Consider the following 23,333-nt stretch of genomic DNA (forward strand, 5'->3'; position numbering starts at 1 on the left):
GTTTATCCAAAACTATTATTAAACATTTATTTTAATAAGAAAAAGTTTAACATTACATATGTTGAAAGAAGAGAAAACATGCAGATGTTGTTGAAAATTTTCAATAAATATTTAGTTCAGCCCTCGACTTAGTCCAAGTTTTTAATTTTGGCCCTCCGTGAATTTGAGTTTGACACCCCTGATCTAGACAACTGGATATTATGCCTATTAATATTTCAGTTTTATTTCACTTTATTTTTTTAATGCAATTCCTAGTGAACCTGCTGAATTTTAACAGTGATATACAAGCACTCTCTGGACCCTGGTTCTAGTTGCAAACTTCTCCAAATTCCTAACCTCTGATGCTACAGACTCCAACCCCAGCTCCACCCACACACCTGACCCTAGATTTGGCTGCAGTCCAGACAAGTCACCCCTGCTGCACACCCAACTCGTACCCTTGCATCCCCATCACTACAGAGGAGATGCCGGATGTCAGGGATTCCCAACAATCAGGTACCATATTATTAGTTTCATGTTAGTCTGATTCTGAACAAATAAACATTTTTCAGCTCTGGCAGTCAACTAATTGGTCACATCTTGAAGTGTTGGTAAAGTAAAACCCCTGGTATCTGGCTCCTATGGGGATTGGTAGAAGCCGGATGAGTGAATTTGCCAACTGCTTTAGATTGCGTGTTGTGTGGTTTGGCGAACTAACTGCTAGGGGGTGTTAATTTTAACATTCTTATTTTTTTTTTACCTATTTATTTTCTGCTGCTTGAGGCTGTTGCTTACTTGAATTCCAGATAATGGGGAATTTACAGTATTTTTAATATTAAAACTCTAAAATGAACATTGACATGTTTTAGGATAATGAGAAAGCCTGATGTTGGACCTTCAAGGTTCCCAAACAATGGATGCCAAATTTTTAGAGTTTGACCACGTGACACAAATAAAACAGAATTTCCCTGAATCTTACCAGTTGTCTATCTGGCATTGATACCACCATTCAGAGGTATTTCAAAAACTGACCATGTAACCTCTACAGGTTTCAAAAACATTACTGTCACTATCAGTAAGTCACTGCAAGAGCATAAATACAGTATATCTTTGGCTTGGCTTCGCGGACGAAGATTTATGGAGGGGGTAAAAGTCCACGTCAGCTGCAGGCTCGTTTGTGGCTGACAAGTCCGATGCGGGACAGGCAGACACGGTTGCAGCGGCTGCAGGGGAAAAATGGTTGGTTGGGGTTGGGTGTTGGGTTTTTCCTCCTTTGCCTTTTGTCAGTGAGGTGGGCTCTGCGGTCTTCTTCAAAGGAGGTTGCTGCCCGCCAAACTGTGAGGCGCCAAGATGCACGGTTTGAGGCGAGATCAGCCCACTGGCGGTGGTCAATGTGGCAGGCACCAAGAGATTTCTTTAGGCAGTCCTTGTACCTTTTCTTTGGTGCACCTCTGTCACGGTGGCCAGTGGAGAGCTCGCCATATAACACGATCTTGGGAAGGCGATGGTCCTCCATTCTGGAGACGTGACCCACCCAGCGCAGCTGGATCTTCAGCAGCGTGGACTCGATGCTGTCGACCTCTGCCATCTCGAGTACTTCGACGTTAGGGATGAAAGCACTCCAATGGATGTTGAGGATGGAGCGGAGACAACGTTGGTGGAAGCGTTCTAGGAGCCGTAGGTGATGCCGGTAGAGGACCCATGATTCGGAGCCGAACAGGAGTGTGGGTATGACAACGGCTCTGTATACGCTTATCTTTGTGAGGTTTTTCAGTTGGTTGTTTTTCCAGACTCTTTTGTGTAGTCTTCCAAAGGCGCTATTTGCCTTGGCGAGTCTGTTGTCTATCTCATTGTCGATCCTTGCATCTGATGATATGGTGCAGCCGAGATAGGTAAACTGGTTGACCGTTTTGAGTTTTGTGTGCCCGATGGAGATGTCGGGGGGGCTGGTAGTCATGGTGGGGAGCTGGCTGATGGAGGACCTCAGTTTTCTTCAGGCTGACTTCCAGGCCAAACACTCTGGCAGTTTCCGCAAACCAGGACGTCAAGCGCTGAAGAGCTGGCTCTGAATGGGCAACTAAAGCGGCATCGTCTGCAAAGAGTAGTTCACGGACAAGTTTCTCTTGTGTCTTGGTGTGAGCTTGCAGGCGCCTCAGATTGAAGAGACTGCCATCCGTGCGGTACCGGATGTAAACAGCGTCTTCATTGTTGGGGTCTTTCATGGCTTGGTTCAGCATCATGCTGAAGAAGATTGAAAAGAGGGTTGGTGCGAGAACACAGCCTTGCTTCACGCCATTGTTAATGGAGAAGGGTTCAGAGAGCTCATTGCTGTATCTGACCCGACCTTGTTGGTTTTCGTGCAGTTGGATAATCATGTTGAGGAACTTTGAGGGACATCCGATGCGCTCTAGTATTTGCCAAAGCCCTTTCCTGCTCACGGTGTCGAAGGCTTTGGTGAGGTCAACAAAGGTGATGTAGAGTCCTTTGTTTTGTTCTCTGCACTTTTCTTGGAGCTGTCTGAGGGCAAAGACCATGTCAGTAGTTCCTCTGTTTGCGCGAAAGCCGCACTGTGATTCTCGGAGAATATTCTCGGCGACACTAGGTATTATTCTATTTAGTAGAATCCTAGCGAAGATTTTGCCTGCAATGGAGAGCAGCATGATTCCCCTGTAGTTTGACCAATCTGATTTCTCACCTTTGTTTTTGTACAGGGTGATGATGGTGGCATCACGAAGGTCCTGAGGTAGTTTTCCTTGGTCCCAACAAAGCTTGAAAAACTCATGCAGTTTGGCATGCAGAGTTTTGCCGCCAGCCTTCCAGACCTCTGGGGGGATTCCATCCATACCTGCTGCTTTGCCACCTTTCAGTTGTTTGATTGCCTTATATGTCTCATCCTGGGTGAGGGCCTCATCCAGCTCTAGCCTTAGGGGCTGTTGAGGGAGCTGGAGCAGGGCGGAATCTTGGACTGAGTGGTTGGCACTGAAAAGAGATTGGAAGTGTTCTGACCATCGGTTGAGGATGGAGATCTTGTCGCTGAGGAGGACTTTACCGTCTGAGCTGCGCAGCGGGCTTTGGACTTGGGGTGAGGGGCCGTACACAGCCTTTAGAGCCTCGTAGAAACCCCTGAAGTCGCCAATGTCCGCGCTGAGCTGGGTTCGTTTGGCGAGGCTAGTCCACCACTCATTTTGGATCTCCCGGAGTTTGTGCTGAAGATGGCTGCATGCGCGACGGAAGGCTTGTTTCTTCTCTGGACAGGACGGCTTTGTAAGGTGAGCCTGGTGGGCAGCTCGCTTCTTTGCCAGCGGCTCCTGGATTTCCTGGCTGTTTTCGTCAAACCAGTCCTTGTTTTTCCTGGAGGAGAAGCCCAGTACCTCTTCAGAGGATTGCAGTATGGTAGTCTTCAACTGATCCCAGAGGGTTTCAGGGGACGGGTCCGTGAGGCGGGTTGCATCGTCGAGCTTTGCTTTGAGGTTTGCCTGGAAGTTTCCTCTCGCTTCGTCTGACTGCAGGTTTCCAACATTGAACCTCTTTCTGGGGGATTTACTGTTCCTGGGCTTTGGCTTGAAGTGAAGGTTGAGCTTGCAGCGAACCAGCCGGTGGTCAGTGTGGCATTCCGCGTTGGGCATGACCCTGGTGTGGAGCACATCTCGTTTGTCTCTTTCTCGCACCAGGATGTAGTTCAGGAGGTGCCAGTGTTTGGATCGGGGATGCATCCAGGTAGTCTTAAGGCTATCCCTCTGCTGAAAGAGGGTGTTTGTAATGACAGCCGCTGTTCTGTGCAGAGCTCCAACAGGAGGCGCCCATTGTCGTTGCACTTGCCGACGCCATGCTTGCCCAGGATTCCTGGCCAGGTTTCTGAGTCTTTGCCGACGCGAGCGTTGAAGTCGCCAAGGATGACAACCTTGTCGGCTGTAGGGGTGCGTTGGATGAGGTTGCGCAGGTCGGTGTAGAACTTGTCCTTTTCTGCTGGTTCCGCCTGGAGGGTTGGAGCATAGACACTGATGAGGGTGATGCAACGCTTGTTTTGAAGGGGGAGTCGCATGGACATGATTCGGTCCGAGTGGCCTGTCGGATGGTTTTCGAGTTTGGAGGCAATGAAGCTCTTGACCATGAAGCCTACACCAGATAGGCGTCGTTCATCCGAAGGCTTGCCAGACCAGTAGAGTGTGTAGCCTGCGCCGTGTTCTTGGAGGCTGCCTACATCTGCCAGGCGGACTTCACTGAGAGCGGCTATGTCAATGTCAAGTCTGAGGAATTCATGTGCGATGAGGGCAGACCGACGTTCAGGTCGGTGGCTATCAGCCTTGTCTAGCATGGTTCTGATGTTCCAGCATGCTAGCTTGAGTTTGTGAGCATCTTTTGAGGGGGAGGACTTGGAGGGGGAGGACGTGGAGGGGGAGGACGTGGACCTGTCCTCGGGCCTGCGCAAAGGAGCTTTTAGGTGGAGTGTAGTGCGCGCAGTACTGGCCCCACCCTTTACACCCATGGTTCGTGTGCCGTGGCCGAGCAAGCTAGGACGTGGCAGCGAGGTCCTTGGGTCGTAGGTTTTATATCGGAGTATATAATCCATTATCAAATACTAGTACATAGAAGAGTCTTTACAATCTGTACTTGTCTGAGCCATTAATATCCTCTGTGAACTCATGTGCCAAAATACCTCTTTGCTTGCATCATGAGACAAGGTTACACAGTATAGCAAACAAACAATGAGGTGCTGGAGAAACTCAGTGGGTCAAGTAGCATCCTTGGGTAAAAATGGTCAGTCATTTCAGGTCAGATTCTTAATAAAGGGTCCTGATCTCATTAAAGAGTCTCAATAAAGCCCCACACTGATGTGGAAAAGAAATTGGATTTTTTTTCATTCCACATGGTCTTGTTTGAATGTTAATTGTTTTGGGGGGGGTTCTGATAGCAAATTTTAGCAATGAATAACTGGAGTGATTTTTCTATTAAATCCTAAATTATTGTTGTCAGATTCTCAATTAAAATTTGTTAAGTTAGCTTTAGTTATAACAAGCAAATGTATTGCTGTAATGTGAAAATCTGATGTTTCATTAACATTAGATAGATGGCACGCTGAGACTCAAAGATGTATTCCTTTCGAAAAAAATTACTTATAATCTGAGGGGTAAATATTCTTTATTCTTACAAATTTGGAGCTCGAATTATGAGATTAGAATTTTTTCTGAATTCTCGTGTCAAGTGAACTTTTTCTCTGAAAGAAAGAGATTATTATGATATGACTGGGGTCCTTGAGTGTCATCTGATGCAATCCAAATTAATTACTCTGCAGTAATGATATTAGGTATTTTAGTTATGGGATTAGAATAGTTTGGGGGGGAAGGGAGGGTTTCGAGGTCTTTTTTAGTCTTTTCAGCATATATTGGTTAATCTTGTATTGTGGTTACTTATTACTGTCTGCTATTATGATGATAAAATAAAATATTCAAAAAATAACAAAGCCCCCCACCTCCTTGCCAAAATGCAGACTGACCATTTTTACCCATAGATGGTGGCTGGCCTGCTGAGTCCCTCCAGCTTCTCATCGTTTGCTGAAGATTCCAGCATCGACTGTTTTTGTGACGCTTCATGATATGTGTGGAGGTGGTTCTTGAATCTTGCATTTGAATAAAAGTTTTCTTTGAACAACATATGTCTACGTACTCTCATGAAGAAGACAGCAAATGACAGCGCTTCAACTCTTTGCAAGCAAAAGTTCAAACACATACAATGAAAACAGAAGCATTCTCTTTACGAAGGATTCACTAGCTGAGTCGGAGAATGCCAGAGAGGTACATGATGCTATTGGAGGCCTCTAATGTACTGGAATGTCCACCATCTCAGGGAATCTATTGAATGACTTAATGGCTTCATTGGTATATTGAAAGAAGATGAAAGCACTGTCTCTGAACAGAAGTGCTGCACTGTGGAAAATGAAAAGGATTACTGTACCTAGTGGGAGAAAGCCTTGTAATTTCACTGTAGAATGCCACAGATGCTAAATTTGTAAAATGCCTTCTCATATCTATAGAGGATGCTGCCCTTGATTAAGGTTAGTTGGATATAACGGACCTTGCTCAAGTACTGGTGGATAATGGTCAAATCTGCTCTCATAATGGCTAATCTCTCTGGCAAAGCATAATTTTTATCTGACACCTCTTTGGCTATTAAATATATTCAATCGTGTTCAGAGTAATCCCATATACTTTTGTTGTTGAGCAGAGAAGCAGCACAGTGGGTAGGTATTTTCCTGTCCCTGAGCTGGAGTCAATAATTTTCTAGCAGTCACTTTAATGAACCCTCTTTCTCAGGATTTTCTCTCCCAAATGCATTCCCACACAAGAAGTTCACAACTCATTGATAAAGAAGGACAATACACCTTAAAACACACACCTTTAATTTTCCAAGTTCAAACTGGAATAGGTTAGGGCTTGTGGCCTGCATAAAAACTGCAGGAAATAATCTTGTGCTTGGTTCAATCTGGGGGGGTGGGGGAAGGGAAAGAAAAAAACAATGTATAAACATTTTATTTATAATTTTTAATACTCAGATCCTACAAAAGGTTGTGAAATTTCAAAAGTGAAAATTTTGATAATATCAATTCTGAAATAAACTCTCATCAAATGGATAAAATATTTATAATTAGATAGTCTGATGAACTAATTAAAATAAGACCCTCAAACCTACTTGTTGAATTGTGCCAATAAGTTACAGCTTGGTTACTGCTGTATAATGTTTAAGTATACTTCTATGCCAGGTTAGATAAAGCAATGGTGAATCAGCATCTGGTTCATGCTTCTGAGCCAGCATTGAAGTAATTGTGAATTTTTACTCATTTACCTTTCCAACAGTTTAACAGAGCAGTTCAAAAAATTATTACACCAACCTGACAGGAATGAAATTACAAAACAATCCTGCTAAGTGCTTGGATTGACTCAGTGGTCTGAATAACCTGAGTGCTGTAACAGTTCTGGAATTCTATCAGCTATTATTTTTAGATAGAGTTTGTGTGATTTTACTGGTCTGAAGAATGCCAGAGGTATCGGCATTTATCATTCACACCCATTTCATTACGCGAGATTAGACAGCAAACCAGAAGTGCGGTAAGTAAAGAGGTGGGACTTGCTATTCATTAGCCCTTTGTTCATTGAATCTCTGCAGTTAACTTGAACCTGCAGACATTCCGGGAAGTTTACTTGGGGTTTAGGAGCTAAAATATCAGAACGGAATAGCACCCTTATTCCCACTCCGATCTTTTTACAAACTATGCGTTCTGAGAAAATGGCAATAATTTCCCGGAATGCAGTAGCTGTTTTAAAAACATGTATTGAAAAATCTGTATAGATTTCAAACAGATTCTTAGCTTTTATAAGGTGATCAGCTTTTCTAAAGCAGCATTTAACAAGTAATTTACCTGGTACCGGACACTTAGATCTTTTCCATTTGCTGTGAATGTTAACCAACCAGTTGCGAGATCAACCAAACAACCAATGATTAGGTCAGCACTACTACTGCTTGATCCCTTTGAGCTGCCGACAAGATCTCCTCCCCAAATCATATAACAATTACTACGCTTGACACTATAAAGGAAACAAATGAGTCAAACAGATTTTAGCATTCTATTATTCAAACTAAGGATGACTGTAAACAAGCATGACAAGTAACTCCGTTCTTAGTGACTACCGCTCTACATGTAATTTTTTTGTCATTTTTTTCCACTAGGATAATGTGAATATATATTATCATGTATTTATTGCCTCTTTATTTTAATTAAATTAGTTTACTACTAAGATGTTCTTTGCAAGTACCTATTCAGCTGTAGCAAGTAAGATTTTCAGGTACATGTGCAGTATATTGTACAATGTGTACAACAATAAATGTATGACAATTCATTGTCAATCATTTGACAGCAAAAGGCTGGGATGAAAATATAGGGCTTTGACTGAATGCTAAAGAAAGTCCTCTCTCCTTTTTAAAATGTGGGATGTCCCATGAATTATAGAAATTGTAAAGATATCTGGAAACCATAAAATATGGCTCAGAGATTGTGGCAATTCTTAATCTGACAACCTTTAGAAATACATTCATTCAATGATAACTCAATAGTTAATCTTATGTTTAAAGAACATTCCAATGTGATGCTTCTCTTCAGTACAACTGCTTCCTTTGGTGGCCTGCTACAGCTCTGAGAGACATGTCATATGTTTACCTTAATGTAATACTGTTGCTCTATGCTTGTAGCCCACAGTACATGGATTTATTTTAGAGAAAGGGGGTTTAAATTGAAGTGTATAAAATAGTCAGAGGCTGACAGAGAATGGAGAAGATCCTCCATTAGCAGAGGTGATGTATTCATGGGTAAGTGATGAATACATGATCAAATAATGTTAGAGAGAGAGTTGAGTGGGGGCTGGTCACATTGCCAGTCTTGAGAAGACAATGTTGATATTGAAAACACAATCCAGCTAAAATTTGTCAAAGACAACACAATTCTTATTCAACTGTTTTTGAAAAACAAAGAAAAATATGCTATTCTATGGATTAGAAAGAATTTATATTTTCTGTTATGAAGGTTCTGCCATTCAGCATATAGAGCAAAGCTATAATTTATTGCAGATTTATATATTGTTCACATTTATTTCACAAAAAAAAAACTAGAAACATAAAGACAGCTTTAAACTTTGGTGCTTACCTTTCATGAACTCTGCCTTTCTCATCACCCAGAGTAACAGTGACAGTTCGCTGTCCTTTCAAGTGAAATGATTTGCTGTGATAATGGTAGTCAGGAGTCACCCAACCAATCCACACAAAAGATGGATCTTGGCCTGCAAATATCCTCACCGCATAATAATACTATGCAGCAAAGAGGAAAGTGGAGTATATTATTGGATATATAAAGATACTGTAGGTTATCATATGAATCCTTCTTTCTTGAATATGTACAAAAATTACTTTTGAGTTGGCAATAGCATCAAGCTACTGTATAGACCTTATCAAGGAATTATATTCAATAAAAAAACCACTGGATTCTATTCTTTAACAAAATCATACAATGAAAATTCTATTTGTAACACTTATGCAAACAAAATTGAATTTCCTTATTATATTCCCCCATTGTTGAATTTCAAGATAATTACCTGGACAATAAATTTTTTTCAAAAGTTTGCTTCCTGAAAAATAATTGGGGATTATGAAAGACAACTTCAAGCTAAGATCATTTCAAATTTGCTGCATCATGTAGGAAGTTGGAGGAATATTAAATTAACTTTTATTGAATTTAGCATGTTTAATCGCATAATGATGCTGACACCAAGCTCTCAGGTTGACTGCACACATTGCACAACAAGTGTGAGGAGCTGAGGGTTTGCCTTTTCACCAATTTTACAACAGAAGTAGAGCTCATAGGCTTTCTTAAAAAGTGCAGTCATGCTACATCTTTGAGACCTGAGCTTATACTCACCACAAATCACTGGCGTCACTAGGGGAGTGTGGACTGCACCGGGTGACACCATTAGAAATTTTTGTGCAGCGTTTCTGCAGAAATTTATTATTTTTAATAAAAATATCCATGTAATTAGTTTAACAACAAAAACATTTTTCGTAAGCCAGCTTACATATATAAATATACCTACAAGGGTAAAACTCTATGCTAATTTACTTTGCGCTCTGGTCAGAGCTGTCATTATTACCCAATCACAATGACCCTTCAGATCACAGAGTTTCGTCTTCATGGCTACAAGCACGCGCTGTTGTTTCTGTTGGTGCTGGTGTTTTTATAGTGGATGTTTTTGTCAAATTTTCTGGTGTTTTAGCTACAATATTGTGGTAATTAGCATCTGTGAACCTATTTATTTTAATTTTGCTGGTTGTTTATCTCATGACTATTGCCATTTCTTTCAGTGATATATGGGAATTATGATTTAGGAGTAACATTAGTAGAAAAACATTACTAAGAATTGTATGGTTTGGTATGGGAGGAGGTCCATGGTGGGGGTGGATTGGGGGGGGGGTGACACCATGAGTTACTGCACCAGATGACACCAACTGTAGTGGCACCACTGCCACAAATGCAATGGTATATATATCGCAGCTGTTGTGACATTGACGACACATTTCTGTGCACTCATCTTCCTGAAGACAATAAATTCTATTGTTAGTACATTCAATATGCTACTGCCTGAAGAACATGTGCATCAACATGCATTCAATCTATAATCAATGCACAGCATTTGTATATGCAACTTGCTTTTATAGCCTTTCTGAATCTATCCTGATTAAGTATCTCCAGGTCTAAGACAATATTTGCATAGCACCTGCAATGAGTGCTTCCCTAGTCATGCTTGGACAGACCAAAACAGCTTGCTTTATGGGGAATATATTATAGAAGTAGACTTAAAATATGACAGGAAATCACAATAATAGATTATATCTAAAAAACAGTATGTGATAGGAACATTTTAATGTGATCAGCAGTCTAAAATCCATAAAATACACCCAAAAATGTTCAGGAAAGAAAATCTTCATTGTCCAGTGTTGCCACATATTTCTACAATCTCATCATTTAGAGCTGTATCAATATTTGCTGATGACACTAAGTTATGAGACACAGCAAATGGTACAGATAGTGGTAGAAGCTTTAAAAGTGACATGGACAGATTTAATTTGTGAGCAAACAATGGCAAATAGAGTCCAATAGAGCAACAAAAAATGCATTTCAGAGATTGAAGGGCTAGGTTATGGGAATTGGTGCACTGATCTTAGCTTCTCCTTCCTCAAGGTCCATTAATTACAGTTTACAATATCAATATAATTTTAAAAGTGCAAATATAGAGAAACTATCTCTTCTAGCAGAGAAATCCAAAACCATGCAGCACAATCTTAACAGTGGAACAAGGCCCTTCAACAATGAAATCAAAAGGCACATTTTTACAACACAAACGATAGCATAAATCTCAGAGTGATACTGATCAATTTTGTTAGATAAGGATATTAAAGGATATAAATCAATATGCTTAAGCAATTGGGGTGTGGTTGAACATGGGAAAAGTGTCGAGTTAATCCATGGCCTTCCCTTCTTGTGGATTGTGGTGCAATCTCTGTATTTATGTACTGTATGTGCTGGCCTGCCACCTAAACCCATGACTCCTCCCTCCCGGAAATTCCGATAGAGGTTGTTACGCCCAAACTCCTCCCTCAGTGTCTGCCTTGGAACCGGGCCAGCAACATGCGAGATGTGTTCCTGTCTCAAGGTGATTAAAGCCTATTAATCACAACTCTCTGTCTAATGTGGCTGATCGATAGCTCTACAATTTAATCAGCTTAAATTTTTGGGCCATGGACAAGGCAATACTTGCGGATAAACTGGACACCAACTCTAATGATCCAGAGGCCTCAGTCAAATTCAATCAATGGCTGCACTGCCTCAATGCCTTCATAAGACGCAGCGATGTGCAGAGTGAGGGAGACAAATGAGATTTACTCTTTGCTCAGGTTGGCCACCGAGTTTTCCAGATGATAAAATACTGCACGACTTACTCAGCTACAATGGAGTTTCTGAAGAATCAGTTTCGGACCCCGACGAAATTCATGTACACCAGATTCCTCCTGGGCAGTTGTAGACAAGTGCCTGGTGAATCAGTCGACAAACACGAGGGTCCTGTGGGAGCTGGGGTGAGCCTACAATTGCCAAGAAGTCTGCTACTGCCCATTAAGAGGGCCTGATACGCGATCCATGTGTGGCTGGATTCAAGTCTGATCATATCAAAGACTCCTGGAAAAGGGTGATCGAAGCCTGCAAGAAGTAGTCGACCTGGCTAAATTGCTTGAGACAGAACAGCTGAATGCAGAAGTCTTCCCCTCTGGGAACGCGGCCGCCATGTGAAGAGTTTGGGCGCCGCCTTCTTGGGATGTCACCGCCGCTGCCACCAAGCACCTGAAGTGCTCCTTCTACAGAAATGTGAAGCATCCCCAAAAGAACTGCCTGGCCCGAAATGCTACATGCTTCGCCTGTGGGAAGAAGGTACACTATGGTAAGGTATGCAGGTCCCAACCTTCTTCCACCAGCACTGCATGTGGCCGGCTGCTGCTGCCATCTTAGACTCCCACTTCCGGCTTTACCTCCAGCGTCACTTTCAGTCGTAGGAAGTGGCTCGATGGGGCCATGGGGATGGCAAACTGGGACAGTACTACTTCTGGAGTCACGTCCAGCATTGAGGAGCAGCACCACGTGTGCAACATGGGGGCAGCCATCTTGGTGGGTGCCCCTTATCCAACTCTACAGCAGCGACTAGACATTGGTCTTGATTACTCTGGATCAGGACAGCCCTCATCAACTGGTCAGGGCCATGATGAACTCAAAGTAAATGGTCATGTCACAAACTACTTATTTGATACAGACAGCACGGAGAGCTTCATTCAACCAGGCAAAATGCAGCGCTACTCCCTTGCAGTAATCCCGCCATAATGTAAAGTCTCCCTGACCACTTGGCTGTGATCTACGGCTGCTGAAGGGGTGAATGTGGTGGAACAACTGTATTGCTTGTATTGTTTGAGCTGGCCCATCCCCTGAATTTGTGACTCCTCCCTCCCAGATATCCCTATAGAGGTGTTATGCACAAACTCCTCCCCTCAGTACCTGCCTTGGAACTGGGCTAGCAACATGTGAGATGCATTGATGTCTTAATGTGATAAAGCCTATTAATCACAACTGTTTGCCTAATGTGGTTGATCAATAGCACTACACGGATCAATTATTCATGCATCCAAGGCTTAAAAACTGTGTTTAAATAGAGGTGTGACTTGGTTGTAGGCAAAACTACACACATCTCATAGTGTCTGTTATATGGGAAGGTTCAGAGAAATTGATCAGATAACCTCAGTAGTTATTATTGAAGCAGGTCAATGATCACAAGGCAAATTGATATTGACATGGTATGAAATGGAGTTAGAGGTGCAAGGAAGTGGTAATTAGTTAACTAGTGAGGACAAGATGTTTCTAACAGCATGCTTAAAGATAGGGCGGGGTACATTTTTAGAGGTCACTTTTATCAGCTCTTTTAATACAAAATAGGTCATTGCCTGGTATTATATTTTTAATTACATATACAAAGAGGCTGACAGTTGTATTAGAGATATGCAGCAGAATTTATATCGAATTTTTCCAAAAATGGCTGTGTGTGGAATCCACACATAGTTACAGCAGCCACATCTTGAATGTGTGCTCTGTTTTCTTCCAGTTAGTCCAGGAAGCAACCAGCAAAATAGATTTAACAAATGTAGTGAAATGACATTGGGTTTAAGCTTGTCTCATGGAAATGTCAGCTGTGGCCCAGGGTAGTTCTCTTGTCTCTGGACTTGAAGGTTTGAAGTTCAATTCCCATTCCAGAGATTCAACCAATAAAAAGTAGGAAATGCTCTACTGTAGTACAACAACTACAGCTGCATTATCAAATTGCTGTTTTTATTAAGATATTAAACCATCATTTCCTCAAGTGGTGTAAAATATACAACGCCAGCATTTTACAGAAGATCACCTAAGTTATTGATAGTAGTCAGACCACTATCTACTGTATGTTTCACCCCTCATCTTACAAAACCAGATGATTTATGAATACCATACATGTCGGCGTATAAGATGACTGGAGTATAAGATGACCCTCAGAAAATGTAGGTTTTGAGCTCGATTCGCTGTATGAGACTAGCCCTTTGTATCCACCATGTGAAAGTTCATGGGTGTTTCATCCATGTTTTCGATATAGTTTAATAAATAATCGTGTTTCATATGTTGTATTATATAGTGATGAAAACTAGTAATTTTAATGTCAAGATCTGCTGGTAATTTTTGGCGCTCTTTTGTGCTCTTGGTTGTCTTTAGCCCGTTGAAGTACAAAAACATGTATTTTATTTTTGATGCAACATACATATCTATTTTGATGCCATTCATGGACCATGTTTGCTATAGGCTTCTCTAGAATCAGCCAGTGTGCAGTGCCTCTTCTCATTGCACATTTATTCCTGGGTATACTCCTTGGTGTGTCTTCCTTCACTCACCAAACTTGTACCATCTTCTTGGTTACACTGTATTCTCATACATTAGTATGATTGTTGTGGGCCTTGGCATATGCTACCACTTTCATCTTAAAACTAGGTTCATATTTCTTTTATCAGTTGGAGCCATGATGGGGTTTATGGTAGCTGGAGATTAACGTTCACCCAGAGAGATGGCTGCTGTTTATGAAAATTTGAGTCTTTACAAGAAACCCTGGTAAGTACTGGTAATTGGTCACTGTGAGATTTATTGTGATTGGCCTAATGAGGCAGGGTAGACAGAAAACACCGAGACACTGGCAGATTGTTTATTATTTGGCAGCTTTTTGCAAATGGTAATTATTAGTTTTGTTTGCTTATTTTGTGACAGAATATAGATAGGTTTTTGGGAGATAAATTGGGGAAGGGTTTTTAGTGTAGGTCACATACAAACACTTTAAAATAGATCTTATTTAAAATACTGGAGCTCTGCTCATGCTAGACATGTTGGGGAAAACAGTCTTTGCAAAAGCTTTGGAGAGTGGCCAGGAGACTTCACAAATGGATTGTTGTTTACAAAAAGGCAACACATGAATGAGTTTGTCAGAGCCGAAGATCGTCTGCAGTGGAACTTGCTGTTCTAAGAGGATCATATGGTTTTGCAAGCAGAGAGTCAAACAGGCTTTCTCTCTGTGAGAGAGAGTCATACACAGATCAGTTCTACAGTTTTACAATCAACAGCAGCAGCTGGGATTAGAACAGGACAAGCTGGCAAGCTTGAGGAAAACCCCCATTTGCAAAACAAGTTGTGAGTGCCTGGTCAAAGCCCTTGTGGTTCATGCAAGAAGAGAGGACTGGCTGTCTAATGTTTCACTTGGAATAAGAGAAACAAAAAAGTACTCTGCAGTGACCTGAAAGAAAGAGGCTATTACCTGGAGAACCCTGAGGGGGCAAGTTTCTTTGGCAAGACACTGAAGTGGCTGATTTAACAAAGGAATCAGTTGTGGGTGTCCAGCAAACAACAAATCTCTATCTGAAAACTGACAAGAACCTTCCTGAGTGGAAACCATTTACCTTTCAAGCACCAAAGCCTAGTGAACTTTATAAATGTTAAATTCTGTGCACAGTATAAGAATTTCCTGCAACCAGTGAACCTGGAGGAATGAGAAGTGAGATTGGACTGTGAATCAAATAACTTTTTCTGAACTTACACACACATATTACATACACGTGCATTTAGAATTAGAAGGGGGGGTTAAGTTAGGTTAGTTAAGTCAATAGTGATAAGTTAAAGTGTGATTTTGTTTTCATGTTTAAAGATAATTAAAAGCAACTTTTGTTTAAGTAAACATTTGTCTATTGCTGCTGGGTTTTGGGGTCCTCTGGGTTCATAACAGTTTTAAGGTATCAGATCTGTGTTGCTGGATGCTGAGGTAGAATTCAATTTCACCACAGATGTGTGGCTTTGTAGTTAATGCCAATGCCTTCATGAGGCTGAGAAGGATTAACAAAGAACAAAGTACCTTCCTGGGATTCTTGTCAACACTGCTCCTTTAAAAAACCAGGCCAACCTGGTCATTCGTCCATCAGATCCACAGTCTGGATGGTGGCAGAACGGTTCGTATGGCATGGGCTGCGGAAGCAGATCGCGGGCTGGGCCAGAACATGCATCCATTGGCAAATGTCCATGGTGTACAGCACACCAGGGCGCCCGTACAGGAGTTTGAGCACATCTGGGAACGGTTCAGCCACAGTCACGTGGACATCGTCGGGCCCTTAACCGTTTACTGAGGAAACCATTACCTGCTTACAGTGGTGGACTGCAACACTCACTGGCCCAAGGTGATCCCGATGCCAGACGCCTCCACCGACTCCTGCTCCTGAGCACTGTTGCATGGTTGGGTTGCCCGGTTTGGCGTCCCGGCTCACCTCACCAGCGATCGGGGCGCCCAGTTCACATCTGCGTTCTGGCCACAATTCGCCAACAAGTTGGGGATCCAGCTACACCGCACCATGGCCTACTAGCTGCAGGCCAATGGACTGGTCGAGCGTCTGCACTGCCACCTCACCGGTCCCATCTGGATGGTCGAACTGCCTTGGGTGCGCCTGGGCATTCGCTCCACTCCCAAAGAAGATCTGCAGGCGTCATCAGCTGAGATGGTCTATGGTGCGCCGCTGGCACTACCGGGTGAGTTCGTCAATGCACCTCACAATCCCCAGCAGTCGCCGCATGAACTACTTCCTCACCTCAGGGCACGCTTGGACTCCTTCGAACCCCCATCGCCGCCCAGGCATGGCACCCGCTTGTCTCACGTTCCTGGTGAACTGCTTTCTGCAAAGTATGTTTCTGTTCGGCGGGGTTTGACCGCAGCACCTCTTCAGCGACTGTACGAGGGGCCATACAGGGTTGTACAGTGTTCCGGCTCGACGGCAGGTGGGAGCTGTTTACTATGGACAGGCTAAAGCCAGCACACCTCAATCCCACTGAGGCCGTGGTCATTTCCCAGCTGAAGAAGCAAAGCTGCCTGGCAAAAAAGGACATTGGCGCCGGTTCTGGGGGGAGCTGTGTGGCAGCTTACCACAAGGCAGGCGAATCAGCCCCGTTTGTAAGCCACGCGGCAGGGCAGCCGGCCAAAATGGCGCCATTGGGGGTTTCCCTTCCTTCCAGCAAAGGGCTCAGAAACCTACGCTGGGGGACCACGTGACGCCCGGGTGACGTCAGCGCCCTCCAGCGCGGTTCTCAGCCAGATCCAGGCTGGGAGTACAAGGGCAGCCCAGCAGCCTGCAATAAACCAGTCTGCTCACTGAGCTCAACCCGTCTGGTTGTGTGAGTTATTGCAGGAGCAGGTGGAGCTGCCCCTACAGTCTCTGGTTTTGGGGTAACATTTTTAGTGTTCAAATTCTGATTTATACACCAAAATATATTGTATTTCTTTGATCACGTCCTTTGCATACTTTTTTTAAAACAAAGCAACAGTATCTGAAGCACAAAGTTCTTAATGCTGTAAACCTCTCCCAGAAGTACCAGAAGATTAGAAAAATCTTTTTAAAGGTATCAAAAGAAGTCTTGATCCAAATCTATTTTCATGACCTTAAAGTTAAAAAGTGGGCCACTTTGTATTTCGACATGTACATTGCAACATGTTTAATTTATATAGATAAAATATTCAAGGTTCTCAATAAACTTTATCTGCACTATTTGTCAAGGGAATGGTATCATTTACTAAATATACACAGGTTTTTTTTAAAAATGCTGAATTGCACATTACCATTGAAGATTTTTTAATAACGTCTTGGTCAGATATATCTCCAGGTAAATCAGAGCTCAACCTTGCACTCCTATATGTAAAGAAATAAATATTTTAGATGTATTTTATTAGCAGCAAAAAGTTGTAGAAAAATATTCAGTCCACAGATTGCTTCCCCACTTAAGAATGAAATTTACAAATGTCCATTTCAATAGTTTATGAATTTATAGTTTAAGAAAAAAAAATTAAAGAGAGGAGTTGCAAGAAAATGCAATCACTGGTAATTCAATTGAAATAAATGAAAAATGTTAGACTATCAGATCGACTCAGTTGGTTGTATTTTGCCACTGAGCTAGAAAGCTCTGGGAATAAATACAATTTTGGAGAGTTAATACTGAGACTGGAAAGAATTTTTCATTCCTGAGGATGACCTGTGTTGCTGGATGCTGAGGTAGAATTCAATTTCACCACAGATGTGTGGCTTTGTAGTTTCTGCCAATGCCTTCATGAGGCTGAGAAGGATTAACAAAGAACAAAGTACCTTCCTGGGATTCTTGTCAACATTACTCCTTTAAAAAACCAGGCCAACCTGGTCATTCGTTCATTCAATTATTTTGGGATGTTATTGTGTTCAAAATTGACTACTCATCATTTCCTCATGTTAAAAGTAGTCCAATGGTGGCATGAACGTACTGAGGATGAAATATGGAAGCACAATATGAGCTTTCTTTGAAGTTCTGACATTTTTTCATTGTGGTTACCTTTGAATATGTATTCTTATACTGTGCAAACTGGAAAATCAACTTGTTCACACAGAAAGATAATAAAATCAAAGAAGTGAAGTCAACTGACCTTAATTTAGTTTTTCCCAAAAATGTGTCTTCAGTATGAGGTCCGTTGTCGTCAGCCATATGTGGAATACTATCATATTTATATGTTGAATAAAACTCAATTGGCATACTCAGACGGTAGTATGTCATTTCAGTCATGCAATTCTGAGTGCCAAAGGTTTTATGGGTAACTTTTAAACAGGGTGGGCTGTCTACAGTCCCATCTATTCTTGTTACCTAGGAATTAAGATTCTAATTTTAGTAGCATGTTTACTATTTGCATCACAGAAATAATACACTTTGAATGCTTATATAAATATGTCGCCAATATATTCACAATTAAAGGGTGATGACCAAATGCTGATACAAAATATGATCAGTGGCATGAACTGGCTCTTTGAGTTATTCAATGGGATTCTTGTTTGTATTGACATACTTACTAAAGGTGTCAAAAATGGAAACATAGCCACTTTTAGCTCCTGCGTTCTGATAGTCACACCTAAACCCTAAACCTTGTGGGTTTACAGAGTCCATGGCCACCATCAAGCACCTAATTACACTATTCCCATTTTATTCTCCCTATATTCCTATCAAATCCCCCCTCTGCATACACCCTACCACCCCCCAATCACATCCAATTTCAACACCATGCAATCACCACCAAGTACATGTGTGAAAGTTGAAATTCCCATTTCTCCCCAATTTTGAATGTGTAATGGTCACCTGTAATGTGTTCTCCTACCCACAAGGTGAGAAGAGCGGGATTTTAATAATAATGACTGAATGGTTAGGTCAAAAATGCCACAGGTCAAAAGATACAAGTTAGTCACATCTTTCCTTCTGTTGACCTACATCCAGAATAATTACAAGCTTCATATTGATAATTTTAAAATCCATTTACATTCCTTCTTTCTTTCTTTCTTTTTCAATCTTTTTATTATCATTATAATTTATAAACACATACAGTTCAAAGAGATATAAAAAATACATAGTAAGTAATGAATTAATACAGAGATATTAAACAATAATATTACAGAATAAAAATATATCATAAAAAAAAATTTTTGATCAGTTTAGGGTGTGAACTATCTCTAAAAAAAGGATATAATTAATAACAATATATGAAAAAAGAGAAAAAAAACCCAAAAAAGAAGAAAAAACAAATCTGAATTAAAAAAAAACTTAAAAAAAAACTTAAAAAAAAACCTACAGATATAGCTAAACCACGCCGATCACTCCGATCTCATCTTACAGCCCACATTCCTTCATTATAGTTTCAATTTGTATAATTGAAAATATATAAAAACAATGTTATGCTACTTTCAGGTATTCTTTCAATTTAAGTTAAAAACTAAACAGAATGTGAATAAATGAGACACAAGCATAGATAAAGTCTACCAAAATTATTGTTTAACATTGTTGAAGTTTCAGAAGTTTGAATGTGCAGTCATAAAGTAATATTTATAATAATGAAAAGTAACAAACACCTTTCTGATGTTTGAATTTTCAAGCCAATTTATTTTAGTTATTTCCAAAGGCACTTCTTAATTATTTTGCACTACAATCGTCACAGGGATACCCCATATTCTTGACCATTGTTTTGAGCTAAAAGAGCAAAGTGGATTCTCAAAATACTGGTGGCTATTGGAAAAATGCTGCTGGGTTGTATGCCTGAATTTTAATTTGAAGATACAGCCCAGTAACAGGCTCTTCCGGCCCACAAGCCCACATCATTCAAATAGACATGTGACCAATTAAATTACTAACCCCCATACGTCTTTGGTATGTGGGAGGAAACTGGAGTATTGGGAGGAAGCCCTTATCGACATGAGGAGAACCTACAAACTGCTTAAAGAGAATGCTGGATTCAAATCTGGGTTGCTGGCATAGTAATAATATTGTGCTAACCACCACACTAACTGTGCCATCCAAAAACATTTCAAAACATTTGTTTACAGTGACCAATAACTTTATATTAAAAATATGATAATTGCATCCCCAATGCATTGTAGAACATATTCAAAAATACTAACATTGTGAAAATAAGATGTTACTAGCCTTACAAATGATACCTTCAGTGGAAATTTGACAAGAAAATGTGCCTTACCTCAATATGGTTGTGATCTTTTGGTACAGGGACAAATTGTGGTTGGCGTTTACTGAACCACATGGCTACATCTCGATTCATGTTTACTGAAAACGGTTCAAAGCCTTCTTGTAAGCCGCACATTGTATAATACTTGAAAGTGGTAGCATCCTTTCCAAAATTCATTCGACCTATCTGAGACAAGCCCAGACAACAAATTGGGATTAAACCTAGAGAAAAATGGAAGGGAAAATAAACTGATATTTATTCTGTTTTACTCTGTGAAAATATTTATAAAATAAAGCATGAATATTGATAAAATAATGTATGAACAACATGCATCTGAATTACATCTATTTCAGAAGCAGGATTATGGATTATTCTTAAATGTATTCATTGATTTTTTTTGGGGGGTTTGGATTGTGCTGAACATGATCTACTGGCCACAGCTGTGGCCCTCCTTCACTAACCCAATCGAGATACAGAAGACCAACCAAGCTGACTCTTCATATCCAAGGGCTCTACATTAAAAGCAATCACCTGAAGAAACACACAAAGATCAGCGTGTACAGAAACAGTGTCATACCAATGCTCCTGTTTGGCTCCGAATCATGGGTCCTCTACCGGCATCACCTACGGCTCCTAGAACGCTTCCACCAGCGTTGTCTCCGCTCCATCCTCAACATTCACTGGAGCGCTTTCATCCCTAACGTCGAAGTACTCGAGATGGCAGAGGTCGACAGCATCGAGTCCACGCTGCTGAAGACCCAACTGCGCTGGGTGGGTCACGTCTCCAGAATGGAGGACCATCACCTTCCCAAGATCGTGTTCTATGGCAAGCTCTCCACTGGCCACCGAGACAGAGGTGCACCAAAGAAGAGGTACAAGGACTGCTTCAAGAAATCTCTTGATGCCTGCAACATTGACCACTGCCAGTGGGCTGATATCGCCTCCAACCGTGCATCTTGGCGCCTCACAGTTCGGTGGGCAGCAACCTCCTTTGAAGAAGACTGCAGAGCCTACCTCACTGACAAAAGACAAAGGAGGGAAAACCCAACACCCAACCCTAACCAACCAATTTTCCCTTGCAACCGCTGCAACCATGCCTGCCTGTCCCGCATCGGACTTGTCAGTCAGCAGACGTGGACATGCCCCTCCATAAATCTTTGTCCGCGAAGCCAAGCCAAAGAAGAAGAAGATATGGGTGGTGACTGAAGTGGATCTCAGTAATCAGAGAATTTTAAAAGTAGCTGAAAGGCATTCATATTTTTATTGTTTTAAAATGCTTAAAGTGAGAAAAACGAAGAAAAGTAGACAGTATGTACTAACACATTGAACTGGTGAGTCCAGCATTGGAGCAGGACAACATGGATGTTAGAGAGAAGCTGGTCCCTGAAGAGGACAGACCAATTGCTCTCAATAGAGCACTGACCAGAGATGACTTGCTTACCATTTTATATTCTGTGATTGGAATCATTAGTTGTCATAAATTATATAAGATTTTGAAGGAAGGGATGGAAGCACCAAAATTAACTCTTCTGCTTTACTTCTGGGGCAAACCCATTAAATCATGAGGTTTTGTCAAAACAGTTTGATTTTTATAGGTTTTTTGTCTTACTCCCACTTTCCAGAAGATAATTTTTGGCTCATTTTAGTTTCTATTGTGGGAATTGAATTTTATCCAAAATAGAGTTGGGTATCATGCATATTTTAAGTAAAACACCTGCACTGCAAATATGATTACTTTTAATTCTATAATACAGCATATTTCAACTTTTGCAGCAACATTTCCACATATATACTTTCAAGATCTCTTTGCTTTTACTTAATCTCTAAAACAAGGCTATAAAGCACTCCAATAAATCTGTCAGTAACTCAATAATCCATTACAATGCCACTGAAATTGTCAAGAATAAATGTTGACTTACCATCTTCAGTATCAAAGTCAGTAAAAGCGAGTTCTGAGCCATTATTAGTGATGAGAAGCTCTCCGTTTAGGGTAAATATAATTGATTTGTCATTCATATCAATCATACAACCAACCACATCACCAGGCTGCCAAGTACGACCAAAATAAACACTGCCTTGGTGCCAGATCTGAGCCTGCAAAAAAATACAGATAGTTTGAGCTTATCATTGCACATACATGAAGATTACATTGTGGAATTTTTTCTCTCTGGTAATCAGTACAGCTTGTCTGTTTAAGACATCTGTTGCTGGGCATGCAAACAATGTGGCCTGCTCAGCGTAGCTAACTGACTGTAACCAGGGTCTTAATGCTGGAATGTTGGAGCACACAGACCCCTTGTATAAGCAATAGGTTGAGCGGACAACTCACAAACTTTTCACTTGTTTGGTCCTCCACCATTCACAGGCTCATTTGCTACCTTGGAACACCCAAAACTGGTGTGCAAGTCATTCTCAATCCTGAGTGACTAGGTTATGAATTACCAGAATTGCCAACTACATTACAATACTATGCTACAATATTTCCAGTGAATTATGTTAATTTGTGATAAACATGGATAGAAATGAAGCCCAAAAAACTTAATTTACCTAACCACAACCTCTGATTATATTCAGTTAGAAATGAAAGAATTTAATTGTATTTCTGTATCATCTCTAACCAACAGACTTTTAATGCAATAAAATAATTCCTAGCTTGCAGATATTTAGCAACGTTTTGACTTTAAAAAATTTAAACTAATATTATCATGAAGAAGGATTTTTACTGTTAACTAGTCTCTGTTCGATATTGCTAAATTCAGTTCATGAATGTTCCGCTCTACCTTTTTCTCAAGAAAGTAAAGCAAGGAAGAGATTAAATGTTAATGAAAGAGCAACAAAAGCATGTGGTTCCCACCTATCAATGCTCACAGCCTTGCACGTGACTCTGGAGAAGTTTATTTTCAAAAGGAAGGCTCTGAGTAATTTCACTACTACACTGCCAAAGGGTATTTATTAAGAAATACTCTTAATTTCTATCCCACTGGTCATTGAAGTCTAATCCATACTCACACCTTACCACACAACTCTCGAGAAGTCTCTTTTCAAAAGGAAGGCTCTGAACAATCCATCATAGTTTCACCACTTTACTGCCAAAGGGTATATATTAAGAAATACTCTTAACGTCTATACCACTGTCATTGCAGTCTTTAATGAAGA

The 23,333-nt window shown here is 41.1% G+C and overlaps 1 protein-coding gene across 2 annotated transcripts in view; it reads right to left on the bottom strand.

The window, feature by feature from the left end:
- Positions 1-23,333, bottom strand: part of ryr3 (ryanodine receptor 3) — a 448,180-nt gene that overhangs the window by 265,227 nt on the left and 159,620 nt on the right. For both annotated transcript variants that reach the window (XM_069916619.1, XM_069916620.1), the window contains exons 29-35: positions 22,097-22,271; positions 20,190-20,398; positions 18,105-18,319; positions 17,274-17,343; positions 8,672-8,832; positions 7,394-7,559; positions 6,373-6,459 (exon numbers count right to left, since the gene is read on the bottom strand). In XM_069916619.1, coding sequence (XP_069772720.1) covers positions 6,373-6,459; positions 7,394-7,559; positions 8,672-8,832; positions 17,274-17,343; positions 18,105-18,319; positions 20,190-20,398; positions 22,097-22,271 — 1,083 coding nt within the window. The remainder of the gene's footprint in view (positions 1-6,372; positions 6,460-7,393; positions 7,560-8,671; positions 8,833-17,273; positions 17,344-18,104; positions 18,320-20,189; positions 20,399-22,096; positions 22,272-23,333) is intronic.

Source organism: Narcine bancroftii, chromosome 2 (assembly GCF_036971445.1).
Source record: "Narcine bancroftii isolate sNarBan1 chromosome 2, sNarBan1.hap1, whole genome shotgun sequence".
In the NCBI taxonomy this organism is placed as follows: Eukaryota; Metazoa; Chordata; class Chondrichthyes; order Torpediniformes; family Narcinidae; genus Narcine; species Narcine bancroftii.